This window comes from Zalophus californianus, chromosome 11 (genome assembly GCF_009762305.2).
Source record: "Zalophus californianus isolate mZalCal1 chromosome 11, mZalCal1.pri.v2, whole genome shotgun sequence".
Taxonomy (NCBI): Eukaryota; Metazoa; Chordata; class Mammalia; order Carnivora; family Otariidae; genus Zalophus; species Zalophus californianus.
The window spans coordinates 72,558,338-72,572,533 of record NC_045605.1 but is presented as its reverse complement, the minus strand read 5'-3'; the positions used below and the strand labels follow the sequence as shown (position 1 = coordinate 72,572,533).

The following is a 14,196-nucleotide window of genomic DNA, read 5'->3' as shown; positions in this document are numbered from 1 at the left end:
TTAAAAGAAAAGGAAAAATAAGAATCTCCTTTGTCTTCTGTGAGCCTTCTGATGCAGGGTCTATTTTGGGGAGAAACATAGCTTCAGAGAATGCACCTACCTGACTGAGCAAACTTAAGCTGGAGAGTGAAGGCTGGACATCCAGTCAGCCTGGTTTTTGGGCTTGTCTCTAATAGAATGTCTGTGGCCTCCTCAGGGAACATGAGAATTAATTAGTTAATCTTTGTAAAGTGCTTTGAAGGTGAAAAGTGCTATGTAAGTAGAATGGTTGAATTGCTATTGGAGATGCAATAATGGCGGCACCATATCCTGGCAGTCTTGCTTGCCTTGGACATCAGTAATCAATAGGAGAGAAGATTCTAAGATGTCTTACTTGATAAGAAAGGATTCATTTTGGGATTTGTGATAACATAGTTCTTTGATAGTCTTGCAGATAGCGACTTGCCAATTCTTTCCAGCAGAAGAATGTAGGGTAAGTTAAGAAGTAACAGTCTCATCCTCTAGCTTCTTTGGACTCTCCTTTCTAGGGTAGTCTGGTTATATATCCTACCGAGCTCAAGTAGAGGGACAGTTTGCTAGTTTTGGGTGCTTTGTGGGTCCTGGGCACATGGGCTTTTTTGTGGGTCCTACAGAAGTGAGGGAAAAGTGTTGAGTGTTGAGTGTTGGTTATCCATTGATGCAGACCCTGTGTGAATAACCAATACAGAATGGTACCATGGGCTAGAAGAAGGAGATGTGGCTTAGCTGTGTGACCCTGGGCTGGTCACTTCTCTGAACCTTAACTTTTCACCTGTTAAATGGGAACATAGGAGTTGATGAGTATTGTAATAAAGGTGGCCCACAGGAGGGTGAGTTTCATCCTTTCTGTGAGGGATTGAGGGGTCAGAAAAGGTTTCACAGAGCTGGTGGTACGTGAGCTGGACTGTACAGGTAGAGCCATAGTTTATCAAATGACTAATGTAAGGAAAGGGCATCCACGGCAAAAGGAACCACACTTGTGAGGCCATGGAATAGCACATCTGAGTGGATCCACTCCCGGTTCCTATTGCATACTTGATACCCCACGGGCTACACAGACTTTCTTCCCTCTGTGAGGAAGCTCACAACTTCTTGTGGACTCCTTGGTATCTACGTGGTATCTGTGAGCAGATTGATTCTCTGAACTGCATCCCTTCAGTATTCTGACATTTCCCCCATGAGTCTGTGGTTGTATTGTAGCTGACACTGCAAACCGTATGTTGAATATGGGGCCAGATGAAGCTTTGATACTAAACACAGTAGTATCATAGTAGTAGATTTGTCTAGTATTTAATATGCATTGCTTGGTGTTTTGTCTCTTAAGCAAAGTTTTTCTTTGTGAAAATAAACATGTATAAAGAATTTATACAGCGCACATGGTTATGCATATTTATTGCAGAGAATCTGTTAATAATCTATGCCTCATCGGATTTTGCATTTCTGTTGAAATAACAAATGTGGCACTTGGTACAACTGAACGAGTTTGGTGAATTTTTTCTTATCTGGGAGAAGAAAGGCATTTCTCTTTTTCCAAACTCCCATTTTCTTCAATCATCTTCTGCACTGGCCAGCTTCCCAGGTGGTGCGTCTGGGGGACTGAGGCTTTCCTGGCTGTAAATGATTTTGTCTTTTTTCCCTTCTCTCACTCCCTTCCTTCCAGCTCACATAAACACTTGCCTTGGGACTATGAGAATTGCTTCTTTGGGTAAGAGCAAGAGTCTGAAGGTCCTTTTATGTGGAGAGAAAACACATGAAACTGGCCATTAAATTGTGCTAGGAGGAAGATGCTAAGAGATTGTGGCATGGGGCAAGGCAGGAGCCTCGGGGACTTCAAGGTGGCTGACGGCCTGAGAACAGACTTCTGGGCAAAGCACAAGGTGGGGTGGGGAGGCCATAAGGTGTGGTCAGAGAGTTCCCTGTCACCCTGTCCCTGTCTGTTAAAATACAGGCGTGCAGGCTTTGGACTCTGCCTCTGCTGGAATCTGAGCTCTGGCGCTCACTGTTGTTTGATCTTGGTCATGCCATTTCTCCCCTCTGAACCTCAGGCCCCATGTCTGTGAAAGTGTGACTAGTTGTGTTGTGCTCTCCCTACAGGAAGAAAGGATGGCTCCTGGTCCATGGTAGCTGGTACTAAAATAAATGTTTACACTTCCTCTTATAATTCATTGCCTGCCCGTGAGAGCAGAGCTGTGGAATGTAACCTTAATTCAACTAATGTTTGTTTTTAGAAACTGGCAAGGTGTTTACCTGGGGTCGAGCGGACTATGGTCAACTAGGGAGGAAGTTGGAATCTCGTGAAGACTGGAAACTACAAAGTCAGGATCCATCACACCCCTGCTCAGGACCTCCGAAGAGCATGCCTTCCTTTCTGCCTTGCTTAACAGGAGCAGCTGAGGTAGGAAGTGACTTTCCATAGAAGTGATGCATCTCTTTTCCTTGTCTTGCTTTGAAGCGTTGACTGCGGGCCTACTGTGTGCTTCTAGTGGGAACATTGTGGTGGGTTCCCTGCAGGACTCTGAAGGGGTCCTTGCCTCAAGTTGCTTGGGGTTCTATATGGTAGAAAAGGAAGGTACCCGGATAACTGTACTTCAGGGCAGACTGGATATAGCTCCTTTAGAGAGTTTGCAAGTACTTTGGGTCTGCTTCAAAGAGTGAGAGATGGATTCAGGCTCTGGGGATTGGGTTAGGCCAGTGTCATGGAGGACATGGCTTTGAGCTGTGCCTTGGAGGATGGGATGGACTTGAGCAAGCAGCTGTAAGAGAGAAGAGGACTTTCAGGTAGGCACAGTAGCCAGAACAGGGTTATGGGGGTAGGAAAGTGAAGAAAGTATTTGGGGATCCATGGTAGTTCAGTTTGGCTAGAGCAGGGGGTGTCTGTGGGGGCGAATATGAGGTAGTATCAGAAAGACAGGTTGGAACCTGATCAAGGGGGCCTTTATACTGAGCTAAGTATTCTGCACTTCTGTTTGTATTTCCCAGCGTGGAAAATATTGTAGTTCAGTTCCTTATTCAAGCCCCTTTAATTCCCTGAAATGTCTTGAATTTCTACATTTAAGGCAGGAGTCTTAATTTCTCCAGGGTGTGTGTTTCTGTTACTAAATTTTACTTTACTGCTGTCCTTAAAAAAAAGAAAAGGCTAGGTTTTTTTGAGAAGAATGAGAAAGGCCATGTAGGAAATGTGCCTCTGAACCCAAGTTGGCTTAATGAAGGAATTCAGTCTTCATTCAGAGTCTGTCAGAAAAATTAATAAGCTAGCGAGACTTCTGTAATTAGCATCAGACTAATTACAACCCTCTTCATACCTAGAGGGCTTCCCTTCCCCTGGGGCCTGCCTGGCCTTCTCCTTCCGGGTATGTAGGACGGTTCTCAATTTCTGCTTCACATCCCAGACCTGCTCCTCCTGGGCCTTTCTTTAGTGCTGGGGTTTAAGTCTGTCTGTCTTTCTCGCTCTCTCTTTATTTAATTGAAAAGACACTCATTAAACAAAACCACAAAGGCAATTTAGACATGGTAATAATAATGATAATAATAATAATAATAATAATACCATCCCTAATCTTAACCACCCTCACAACTGCATTCCTTTTTGCATATACGCATGTACCTCCTTTACAAATATATAGTGATAGCATTCATGATGTTTTGTATTCAGTCTTCATTTATTTGATCACAAATGCTTGCTTTATTTCTTCCTGATCTCTAAGGTCATTTAAAATGGGCCATATAACATTATATGAGTCAAAGGTTCTGGGATTTTCCAAACCATTCTTTGAATGTTGGACATTTATCTCATTTTCTCTTTTTTGTCACTATGGTGGACTCTGCAGTGAATACCCTTTTGAACTGTTTCTTTAAGATACAGTCTTGGGGATGAAATTGCAGGGGCAAAGGCCATGAACATCTTTATGACTTTTGCTGTATTTCTCTAGATTCTGTTTGAAAGGAGTTGACTCCCCCAGCAGTGAATGAGGGAATGCACTATTTTAGCTCGTATTGTCTGCTTAGCCAGGGAAGGTGCTGAGAGTTTGGCACCGAGTGCTTTAGACCCTTTACTCTTCTTTGTCTTTCTCAGAACATTTAAGACTTTGTGGTTAGATAGCATAGCAGAGGCCCAGAGGCTTCATGGATTTTTCGGAGTCTCTGGTTTCATTGGCAAGATGAGGATCATAATGCCTACCACAAAGTGTCATCAATGAGGACTACACATAGGGTTCTTGGCATGTGGCAGGCACTCAGTAACTGTTGGGCCCTTTCTCTTCTTTGCCTTTTAACACCATGTAGTGACCATCATGTGTATAGTACTGTGACAGATATGGCCAGGGCACACATAAAAACAGCCTAAGAGGCTGACATTGAGGTGACTTTTGTTTAGGTTCTTGGTGGGGCTCTCTGAGGAGTTGGCTTGAGCCCTGAGCCTTGGGGCTTCATTTTAGTGTCCCCTCCATCTCTCCTCCAATCTCTGGGGTGCTGGTGTGTATTCTTGCCAGTTTCCCTGCAGGTTCAGACCCCAGGCTGTGTCCTTTTGCTAAATTTCGTCTGGGAGTTATCCCCGCTGTTGATGTTCAGGTCTGACCTGTCAGGCATCTATTTTCCTGAGGCCCAGAGCCAGGCCAGTGGGCAGCTCTAAGCTGCTGGGAGTGGATTCACCTTGGAAAAGATAAAAAGCCCTACTAAACTAGGTGTTGCCCTGGGAGGGGCTTGGCCAGGGAGGTCCAGGGACACCTGGGGAGCAGGAACAGCCTTGAACTAAGCTAATGATTCCTGACCTTCAATGAATTGAGTGTGGCCCATAGCTGACCAGTTGCCTTATATGTCCAAGGGATAAGCAGAGTGAGGAGCAAGATGTCTGGGATCCAGAGTGACAGCCACACAGAAGGGAGAAGCGCAGGTGGTATAACCGTCCCTTTTTGTGAACAAAGGAAAGCAAATAAACACACCGTGACTTGGCGGTATATAAACACACCAAAAACTTTACATGTATGATTTCATCTTCACAATAAAACTGGGTGCAAGTGTTATAATCACTGCTTTATGAGTAAGGAGACTCAGGCTCAGGATGGGTAAGTCACTGGCCCCAGATCACACAGTAGGTAAACAGCGGGGCTGGGACTTGAACTTGAAGTATTTGAAGCTCACATACTTTCCTTATAGATGAAGCAAAATTGCATCTGTCCTTTTGCATATGTATCCTCACTTGGATGGAAGTTTTGGGAGTTTGGGATGCAGAGTCTCTGATCCTGAGAGTCTCAATTCTTTCTTCTGAGCCATGTCTCATTACCAGCCTGAGAAAGACTTTGAGATTGTAGCCCTGGCAGGCCTTTCTTTAATATTCTTACTACGGTGAAGACTATGTTGTTTCATGTTCCATCAGCTTGGCCTTAGATACTCGGCCCCTCTAGCCACTCTTGGAAAACTCCAGGGGTAGCAGAGTAATGGGAATTAATCCCCCCATGTACATATCTGGACAGAGTGTGTGTGAACCACAATAGCTTCCCCGGCCCCAGGTGGGGCTGCCACCTGCATAATTCCCATGGAACTTTGGCTCTAAACTCTGCCCAAAGGTGGAAGCATGCATTTCACAGTGGGGCAGAAGTGCTTGTGTTCACCTAGTGGGTATGTTGGGGCTCCCCAGGATTCTGAAGCAGCTAGGGTGGGGCACCCAATATGTGCATGGGACCATCAGAAGACTGGCTTGACCGAAGGCAAACAGCCTCTGAGGGGATGAGGATTGGGAGTCAGGAGACCTGGCTTCTAGCTTTGCTTCTGCCTGGATTGAGTGAATTTGGGCAAGCCCCTTTTCCTCCTGTACCCTTAGTTCCCTCAGATGTAGGTGGGGGATGTTAGACCAGGTGTTTCTTGATGTTTCTTACAGATCTAAGAGACCCTTCCATATCTGATTCTTATTTTATGGAAATGATCACTACATAAAGTTATAATGATTCCTGCCCCTGGAGTCCCTCAGGGTCATAGTCAAGATCACTTGACCCCTAGCTGCTGGCTCAACTATGGCAGACCTGGGCGTTTTAACTAATCCAGAGGTTCCAGGCTTCAGTACCACTCGAGCCTTTCTCTGCCTCTTTGCCTTGGCTCTGTTCTCTGCCCTTGTTCCTTGTCCCCAAGGGCCTTCTGTTCCAGTTTAGGTCATTGGGATTTAGTGTGATGCTGCTGCCTGGTCCCCCCAGGACTTGCAGTTCAGCTTTGATGGCTGTCCCTGTGGCTGTGACCTTATTGCCAGGGGCAGGCAGACCTCTGTGACAGTACTTCCTGGGTTCCCCACCTGCCACCCCTTCTGTGGGTTCTTTGTGTGCTCTTCCACCTTTCCTGCTTTCCTGAGTTTACCTCCTCCTTGGCTTTGGGATCTTGCCTATTCCATAGTCAACCCAGTAAACATTGGTTGACGCCTGCCACGTGCCTATATTGACCACACAGTGGGGGTGGAGGGTGTGTGTGGATACAAAGGTAAAGATTTCATGTCTGGTCCTCAAAGAACTCCAGGTTTGTAGGTAAATCCTTACTGGACAGAGTGAACGTGCTGTGAGAGGTGTGTATGAAAGGCCAAGGGAACAGGGACGATGGAGTGATTTACGCCGAAGACACCCATGGACAGAAATGTTGTTTGAACTGGGTTCTTAAAAACAAGGAGGAGCATGGCAAAGGGATAAGGACATTCCCGCAGAGGGGACAACGTGAAAGGAAGCTGTGAGTCTAGATCTGCTCTAGCTCCTGGGCCGCTCGGCATGCCTGCCCGTTCCCGTGGGCCAGCCTCATTTCCCGTCTCGCTGCCTGTCCGGCCTGTCCCGCCCCTGTCATCCATCTTTCTGATAGGATTACTGTCTGAAGGAAAATAACTTCCACGTCCCTTATGTCATTTGCGCCCAGCATGATGCTGTGAAATAGGCCAAACTGGGAACGATTAGCCTCCTTTTACAGTTGAGGAAACTGAGGCCCAGAGAGGCTAGCTAGGAATTAGGAGAAGGCCCAAGACAAACAGCCTGATTCCCAGGGTTTCTGAGGGCCTTGCTCTGGGCTCCCTCTGCAGCCATGGGCCTGAGTCATGTTCCTGGTTTAAAGTCTTCCCACGTTTGGTTGAGGAGCGCCGAATCCCAGTCAGGGAGCTCAGTGCACATATGCACGCGCGCGTGTGTGTGTGTGTGCGTGCACACACACACACACACACACGCAGCCCTTGGAGCAGGAGCAGGAAATGTGGAATAACAAGAGTTGAACAAAGGATTGGGTACTTGTTAAGCCCCAAAGCCATCACCCCTGACTTTGCTGCAGGACTGAAAGTGTTTGTTAGAGGACCTACCTGTGCACTGGGTCTGGGTGAGATCTGTCAGAATGAGTGGGAAAGAAGCTATTTTTAGTCTGCAGAGTCACTCACTCGGCTGTGCTAGCTGAGGTTTGAGCCAGTCCCCTACGCTTTCCACAGGGTTATTTCAGAAGGAGAAATACCACTCGAATGCTGTGTAAAACCCACTAACGAACCTGGAAGTTTCCAGGGCGTCTTTGTCCTGCAGCTCCCTCGGAAGGCTGCCCTTCCTGAATGACCTTCCTCCTTTCCTATATTTAATGCATTTCTAATTTTAAGTTTGTGTCAACACTGTGGGACTTCAGTGCCCTAAATAACACAGAAATCTACCACCGGCAACCAGCTGAGTCCGGAGGTCTCTGACAGAATTGAATACAACCTGAAAAAGCATCCCCAAGTAGCTCTCCGGTAAGTAATCTGTAGTGTCGTTGCTGTTCTTAGAGGAGCATGCGGTCTCTGAGCCCGTGCAGCCCCCCGCGGCCTAGCCCTTCCAGGTGCAGCAGGCTTTAGAAGCCTCCCCAGATAGGGGAGCAGTGTTCGCGCAAAGACGGTTTCGTTGGGAGGAGAGAATAGCCGGCACATCTGCGTGCAGCTGCTGACCTGACAGGAGGAGGCAGCACACAAACGCGGACTGGATTTGTCCATGGGAACACTCAGAAGAGAGAAGGGAGCCACCCATCAGGGCCGTCTTGTTTGAAAGGGATGGTAAAAGATATGACACAGCAAGCACTTCTTTACTCTCTGCTGTTCTCGTATTTATTTATATTTACCATCTCTTAGCACGAAAATATCGGATCCGGGAGTGCAAGGGCCTTGTCTCTCTCCTTCAAAGCTGTGTTCCCAGGGCCTAGAATAGCTCCCAGCACCTCATGGGTGCTCAGTGGATGTTTGCTGACTGAATAAATGAAAACAGAATGAAAAAAAGGGTTTCAGAAATGCAGGACCCTCTTCGGGGCCTCTGCACTCGCCCCCTATGGTCTGCGCTTCCCAGGCCCAGGCCAGTGCAGGAAGAGGCATTTGCATGTTTTCAGGCATTTGGGCCTCATGTGTCCTGCGGGGCCAGAGAACAGAGTGTCTGACCCCGTAATATACTCGAACAACCCAGAAGTTTCTTACAGAATCTGTTGAGGATGAGGCTTATCGTCCTTTAGGGCTTCACAATTTACCAAGTGCTGCCACGCATGTGCATCTTCGGTTCTCCATCTTTCATCCAACAGATGCTTACGTATGCCTCTCTGTCCGGGCACTACATTAGGCGAATGGGGGGAGCAGGGAAGGGTGGAAGAGTTCCCATCCTAGGAGCTTGTGGGCTAGTGGCAGAGCTAAGATCAGTTGATTACGGGACAAGCTGGATGTTACAAAGGCTGTAAGAGAGAGTCTGACAGTGATCCCATCCCCCCCCCCGTCCTTGGGGACCTTTTCTTTCTTGCATTTTCAGCCCCTCTGGTTCTGTTGGATCCTGCAGGGTTGGGTGGGGGGTGGTTGGGGTGGGAGGTGGTGACTGGAAAGGCTTCCTAAATTGGAAGCTTTGACATTAAATTATTTCTCGAGGGAGCTAATAATGCAAAATAACAGGGGAATCTTGGCAAGAACTTGCATTAGGAGGAAAGCAGAGAAGAGCAGCCAGATAGAGAGTGTATTGACAAGAGAGGGAGAAAGCAAGCCAGGAACTGCAGTGTTCTCAGAATCGAAGGAAATTTCAACAAGGAGGTCATGGAGGTCGGAGGCTGAGAAAAGACGGCTGGGAGGTTGTGATGACACCTCTGAGAGGCTCGAGCTGGGACATCGGGAAGGAGGGGATGGTGAGAAATGCAGGCTGCAGGTGTGAACAACCCTGCCAGAGATTCAGTGGCCAAAGGAGGATGAGAGAACAAGTTCAGCAGCTGGGAGGAGAGCTCGGTTCGAGTTAGTTTTGTGAGCTTGGGGAAACTGGAGTGCGTGAGAAAGCCGAAGGAAAGGATGAGCGAGAGAGTGAGTGAGAGAGCGAGCGAGCGAGCAGGAGCTGTGAGCAAAGATGCAGGAGGCAGGGGGCATAGCTGGAGCAAGGCCCCCCGGGGAGATGAGAGACACTTGGAATCTCTGTGAATGGATGAGTTCTAAAAAGACGCAAGTACACTTTCTCTTAGCACAGAAGTTAAGAAAAAAAGGGACATGTGAAGGTGGAATTTTTGAGGTGGAGAAAAGAAATGCTTTCATTGAAGTGTGTATCTCTTTTGTTGTTGTGTTATATCTTAGTTTTATTTATTTATTCAGTAAATGTTTACTGCATCCCAGTGCGGGCCGTGCACAGCGCAAGGTGCCAAGAATTCACAGAGCAAAGACAAAGTTGCTGCCCAGTAGCTGTCGCACGGTATTTATTGGTGCTACAATAATTATTAATATGTCCATCTCTAAATCAAGCATTGAATTCTTTGAGCACAGACACTGTCTTATTTATCTATGTGTAATGAGGCCCAGCTTAGTCCACAGTAAGGGATTGGTGTGAGGGTGCCGAGAGCCCCTGAGGGGTGGCTTCAGTCTTGAACGCCAGATTGTCTGCTGGCGGGATGAGGTTAATGAGGGGAGGCCTCCGGGCAGGGGGGAGTTGGCTTTACTCTGTAGCGAGTCCATCCAGCACAGTCTGGCAACTGCCTGCAAATGGCAGAAGAAAGACACCTTTATGGGCTCTGACCCCTGAGTGGTGGGCAGGGCAGTGGTGGCTGCCCTCATTCTAGGGGCGAGGGAGCAGGAGTTCTGAGAGAAAGCTGTCGCGAGCTCCAGGTTCTGCAGCACATGGTGACACGGGGCCAGGGCTGGAACCCAGCGCTCAGGGCCCTCATTCTCACTGCCAGCCCTCTACACCAACAGCTTCCTCTCGGGACAGTTCTCATGCCAGTGTGGCCCTGGGCCCTGGCTTTGGCTCTGGTTCTCACTAGGTGGTAGTCGGGTCTGATGGAGACCCGGTGGCCCTCTCCAGACTCGAAGTCTGGGTCAGTGTCTTCTGAGAACAGCAGGAAGAAGAGCCTCAGCAAGGACTGGGACAGTGAGGCTAACCCATGACTGTGGGAAACCATAGTGCTTGCTGGACGGGGTGGGGGGGGCGGGTCTGAGGGGCAGTCTTGAATGTGGAGTGAGCCCTGGGTTGGAATTTCCGCTCTGTCAGCCACAAGCCATGTGACCTTGGGTCAGTCAGACCTCTCCAAAGTGGGAGTAATAATATCTGCTTTATTTTGCCCACAGGGTTATTGAAGTATGCAAATAAGGTAGAGAAGGGTTTTTGTAAACTCTCAAGTGCTGTACAAATGTTATTGGGTTCTCAGCATATCAGGCGCTCTGTGCTTCGGAAACAGGTTTTGTGATAAGTATGGGTCAGAGCTACTCTTCTGTCTTAATCACTTGAGATCTTAGGAGCTACACAGAACTGTCCTGGATTTTGTGATAAACACTTCCTAGAATCAGAACCGGTGAACATAGCGGAGGCCAGATGCTTGGTAATCCACAGCCAGCCTCCATGCAGTGCCACAGAGCGTGGATTCCTGTCGAGGTTAGCCATCAGTGTTGACAGCAAGGATGCTTCTGGCTTGCTTTCTCCCAGCTGCAGAGGAAATTCATCAGCACTGATTTCAAGTCCCAGTGACCTCACGTGTCACTACTGTGCTCTGCAGCATGACAACTGCCCCAGGCTGCACCCATGGTCACCCTGGAGCTGACCAGCTGTCTTTTGTTGCATTTGACCTTGAAAGCCGGGCTGTCCCAGGGTGGAAGTAAACCATGCAGAGGTTTAGAGTGAAAACAGAAGCCAGTTTGATGGGAGAAGTGTGAGCTCTGTGAGGGCCGGTTGGCCGGGGGACTAAGACTGCCTCCATCTCTGCCACCGTCCCTCTAGCTCGGACCCCCATTATCTACCACCTAATTGCAGTGGCTGTCTCTCAAGTGAGAACCCCTTGTCTCTAGTTTGGCCTCATTCCAGCTGCCCCCACCCAGCTGCCGGAAAGATGTACTAAAATATAAATCTGATTTTATGATGCCCTTACCTTTTTTTTTTTTTTAAGACTCAGAAAATACAGGAAAAAAAAATTCATTCCCACAATAAACATTGATTGGAAACCTATTATAGAGAAGAGACTTAGCCAAGCGTTTAGGATACAGAGGAGGATAAGACCCAGCCTCTGCCCTCAAGGGGAAGGAGAAACATAGTCCGTAATCCCCACAGCCATGGTGCAAAGAATGAAGTTACTGGAGCATAAATTCCAGAGTTGCTGTTGGCCTTGTTCACCACTGAATCCCCATCACCCTGATTAGTGGCTGGCACATAGTAGGTGCTCAGCAAATAATTGTTACAGGGATGAATGTGTGCCCTTACTTTTCAATGGCTTCCCATCCGGGATGAAGTCCAAAATCTCCAGCTTGACATGAGAAGTTCTTCTTGATCCTGCCCCTGTCCACATATCCAGCCTCACCTTCTGCCTGTCTCTCCCTTGCATTCTGCACTTCATCTGTACTGAGCCAACAGAACTGTCATGTTTTTGGTACATCTGAGTCTTTGCACAGGCTGGTTCGTCTGTGTCCGTTTGCCCTTGGCTGCTTGGACAGTTGCTACTTATCTGCCAGTGGATAACAAGGGTGCTGTCTTACGTTCATCTCAGTATTTCTGCCATCCGGCCTGACAAACCTGCTTTTTTCTTTCTAGATTGAGTTTTTCTTTGCTTAGTGCCATTCCCCACTTTCCTTGGCTCTGTCGAGCTGCTGTCCCTGAAGCTCTTTTCTACCTTCTGTCTACCTTCCTTGTCCCTGAGCCCTCTTGAGATTCCAGATCTGGAGTGTGTTGGGTGCTGGCTGGTGAACCCTGGTCTTCCTTTTGTCTTTCTTCAATGCCTTCTCCCTCCCACACCAGCCCTGTCCAGATAGCTGGACCTCTGTGCCAGTTCTGCTTGTACACGAACTCTGTACTCTGAGCAGGGCATGGATTTTGCCAGTCTCATTACCCAGGGACTGGACTCTGTGTCCTGGATCCTGATCACTGTCTGGGACCTTGTTCTGAATGGCTGATCCCTCAGTGAAATGCCATGCACTCGATTCGGAGGGTTGCTGCTGCTTGGAGCTTCTTGCTTGGAGGCCCTTTCTGGTATTGGCACTGGCCCAAATGAGCTCCCTCTTTGCCAGGCCCCTTTGGGTACTTTATGTTGGGTGGCTGTTTTAGGAGCCAGCCCTGTAGTCATCCCTTTTTCCAAAGGTTATTCCCAATGAGTTTCAGCCTCTTCTTGGCCTGCAGTGTCCTGAGCTGCTGAGCTCTTGCCTGGTGGGCACCCCTTATTTGAGGTGGATAAAGAGAAAACATTGCTCTTGTCACTTCCAAGGAAGCAAAACCAGGCCATTCTGTTGGGATGTGGCCCCCAGAACCCCAGGACCGCCATTGGTGGAGGGACCACCGAATCATGAAGAGAAGGGGGAAGTTAGTCTCTGTGTGATTACATAACTCCCTTTTGTGATGCAGTGGCTCTCACTGTGGGAACACTGTCCCTGGTGGTGGGGACCTCCTGCACCTTCAGATGACTGTTTGGAAGGGAGCTCTTTTCCCTGAATGCGTGGTACCATCCAGCACTGGGGGAGATTGGCTGTGGGTAGCAGAAATAGAAGAGATCTGAGATATCTTTGCAAAAGGAGCAGCTGCTATGACAATCAGTTGCGAAGCTTTTGGCTTTTCAAAGAGGCCAGAAGTGGAAGGGGAAAGGGAAGCAGCAGGCAGAGCGAGAGCCCGCTCGCAGGCACGGGGAGGCTGCTTGTAGCTCCCGTGAGGACCCGCCACGCGCCACTCTAGGAGAGCCGGCTGGCTGGGCACGGTTGCTCACAGCTGCTGAACAAAATGTAGGTCGGGTCGCCAGCACCCCCAGGATTGTGTGAGGAAGGTTGCTCACTCCAGAAAGGTAATTTAGTCGTTCTTGAGGATCTTCTTTGTGGTTTTATTTTCACATGGTTCCTTTTGAGTGAGATTTTTTTTTTTTTATTAATAGCCTGGAGCATGCATATCATTTGAAGACAGAGTGTGTATCAAGGAACAACAAACAGAAGAAGGACTTGGAAGAATCAAGAGACTTAATGTTGTGGTTTCATTCTTGGACAATCTGCTTTACTTCTCTGAGCCTCAGATTTGACGCCTGTATATTAATACTTATTCGGCCTACTTCTCCAAGTTGTTGTCAAAATGATGTTGTGAATGTGAAAGCATTTTGTAAGCTATGAAGCAATAAATGCAAGTTATGTTAGTAGGTTTCTTTGTCATATCCTACCTTCTCTGGGTTTTCAGGAAACTTGGATTTCTTGTAGCTCTTTGGAAATTGTTATCTGTTATCATAGAGCTGGAATTTGATGTGAATCATTTCCATGATTCTTGTGTTCCTCTTAACCCATCAGTACTTGTTGAGTACCCAGGGTGCATTTGAGCTGTGGACTTGGAATATGACAACAGGGAGGACATAGAGTCCTAAAGCTTCCTAAATGTGATGTGATTGATAGTATAAATCTGCAGGTAAGAGCTGAGGACTTGTGACCAGAGAGATCTAGAGGCAGTATCAGGGAAGAGATGTTGGCTGAGTCTCTTGAGTCTTTGGGAGAACTTCTTTGAGCAGATGACATTTGAAAGCTGGGCCACACTGAGTTTGGTGGTTGAGAAGATTCTTTTTAGGCTCCTGAAGGGTCTATGCAAAGACGCTGGTTCTTTCTGAGGTGCTAAACCTGAGGATGGTGTTGGCAGGCTTGAATACCCAGTTAAGAAAGACTTGCTTTGGAACAATAGGATTTTTTAGAAATAGTAATGGTAGTTCCTATATGTTGTTCAGTGACTGTGTACCATGTATGGTGCTTAGCACTGTATAAATATTACTTCCAAT

The 14,196-nt window shown here is 47.7% G+C and overlaps 1 protein-coding gene across 9 annotated transcripts in view; it reads left to right on the top strand.

The window, feature by feature from the left end:
- Window positions 1-14,196, top strand: part of SERGEF (secretion regulating guanine nucleotide exchange factor) — a 217,111-nt gene that overhangs the window by 46,018 nt on the left and 156,897 nt on the right. For 8 of the 9 annotated variants that reach the window (XM_027578814.1, XM_027578811.1, XM_027578815.1 and 5 more), the window contains one exon: window positions 2,247-2,413. In XM_027578814.1, coding sequence (XP_027434615.1) covers window positions 2,247-2,413 — 167 coding nt within the window. Of the gene's footprint in view, window positions 1-2,246; window positions 2,414-13,320; window positions 13,573-14,196 lie in introns of those variants that run through there. The other variant, XM_027578816.1, reaches the window with a different exon arrangement.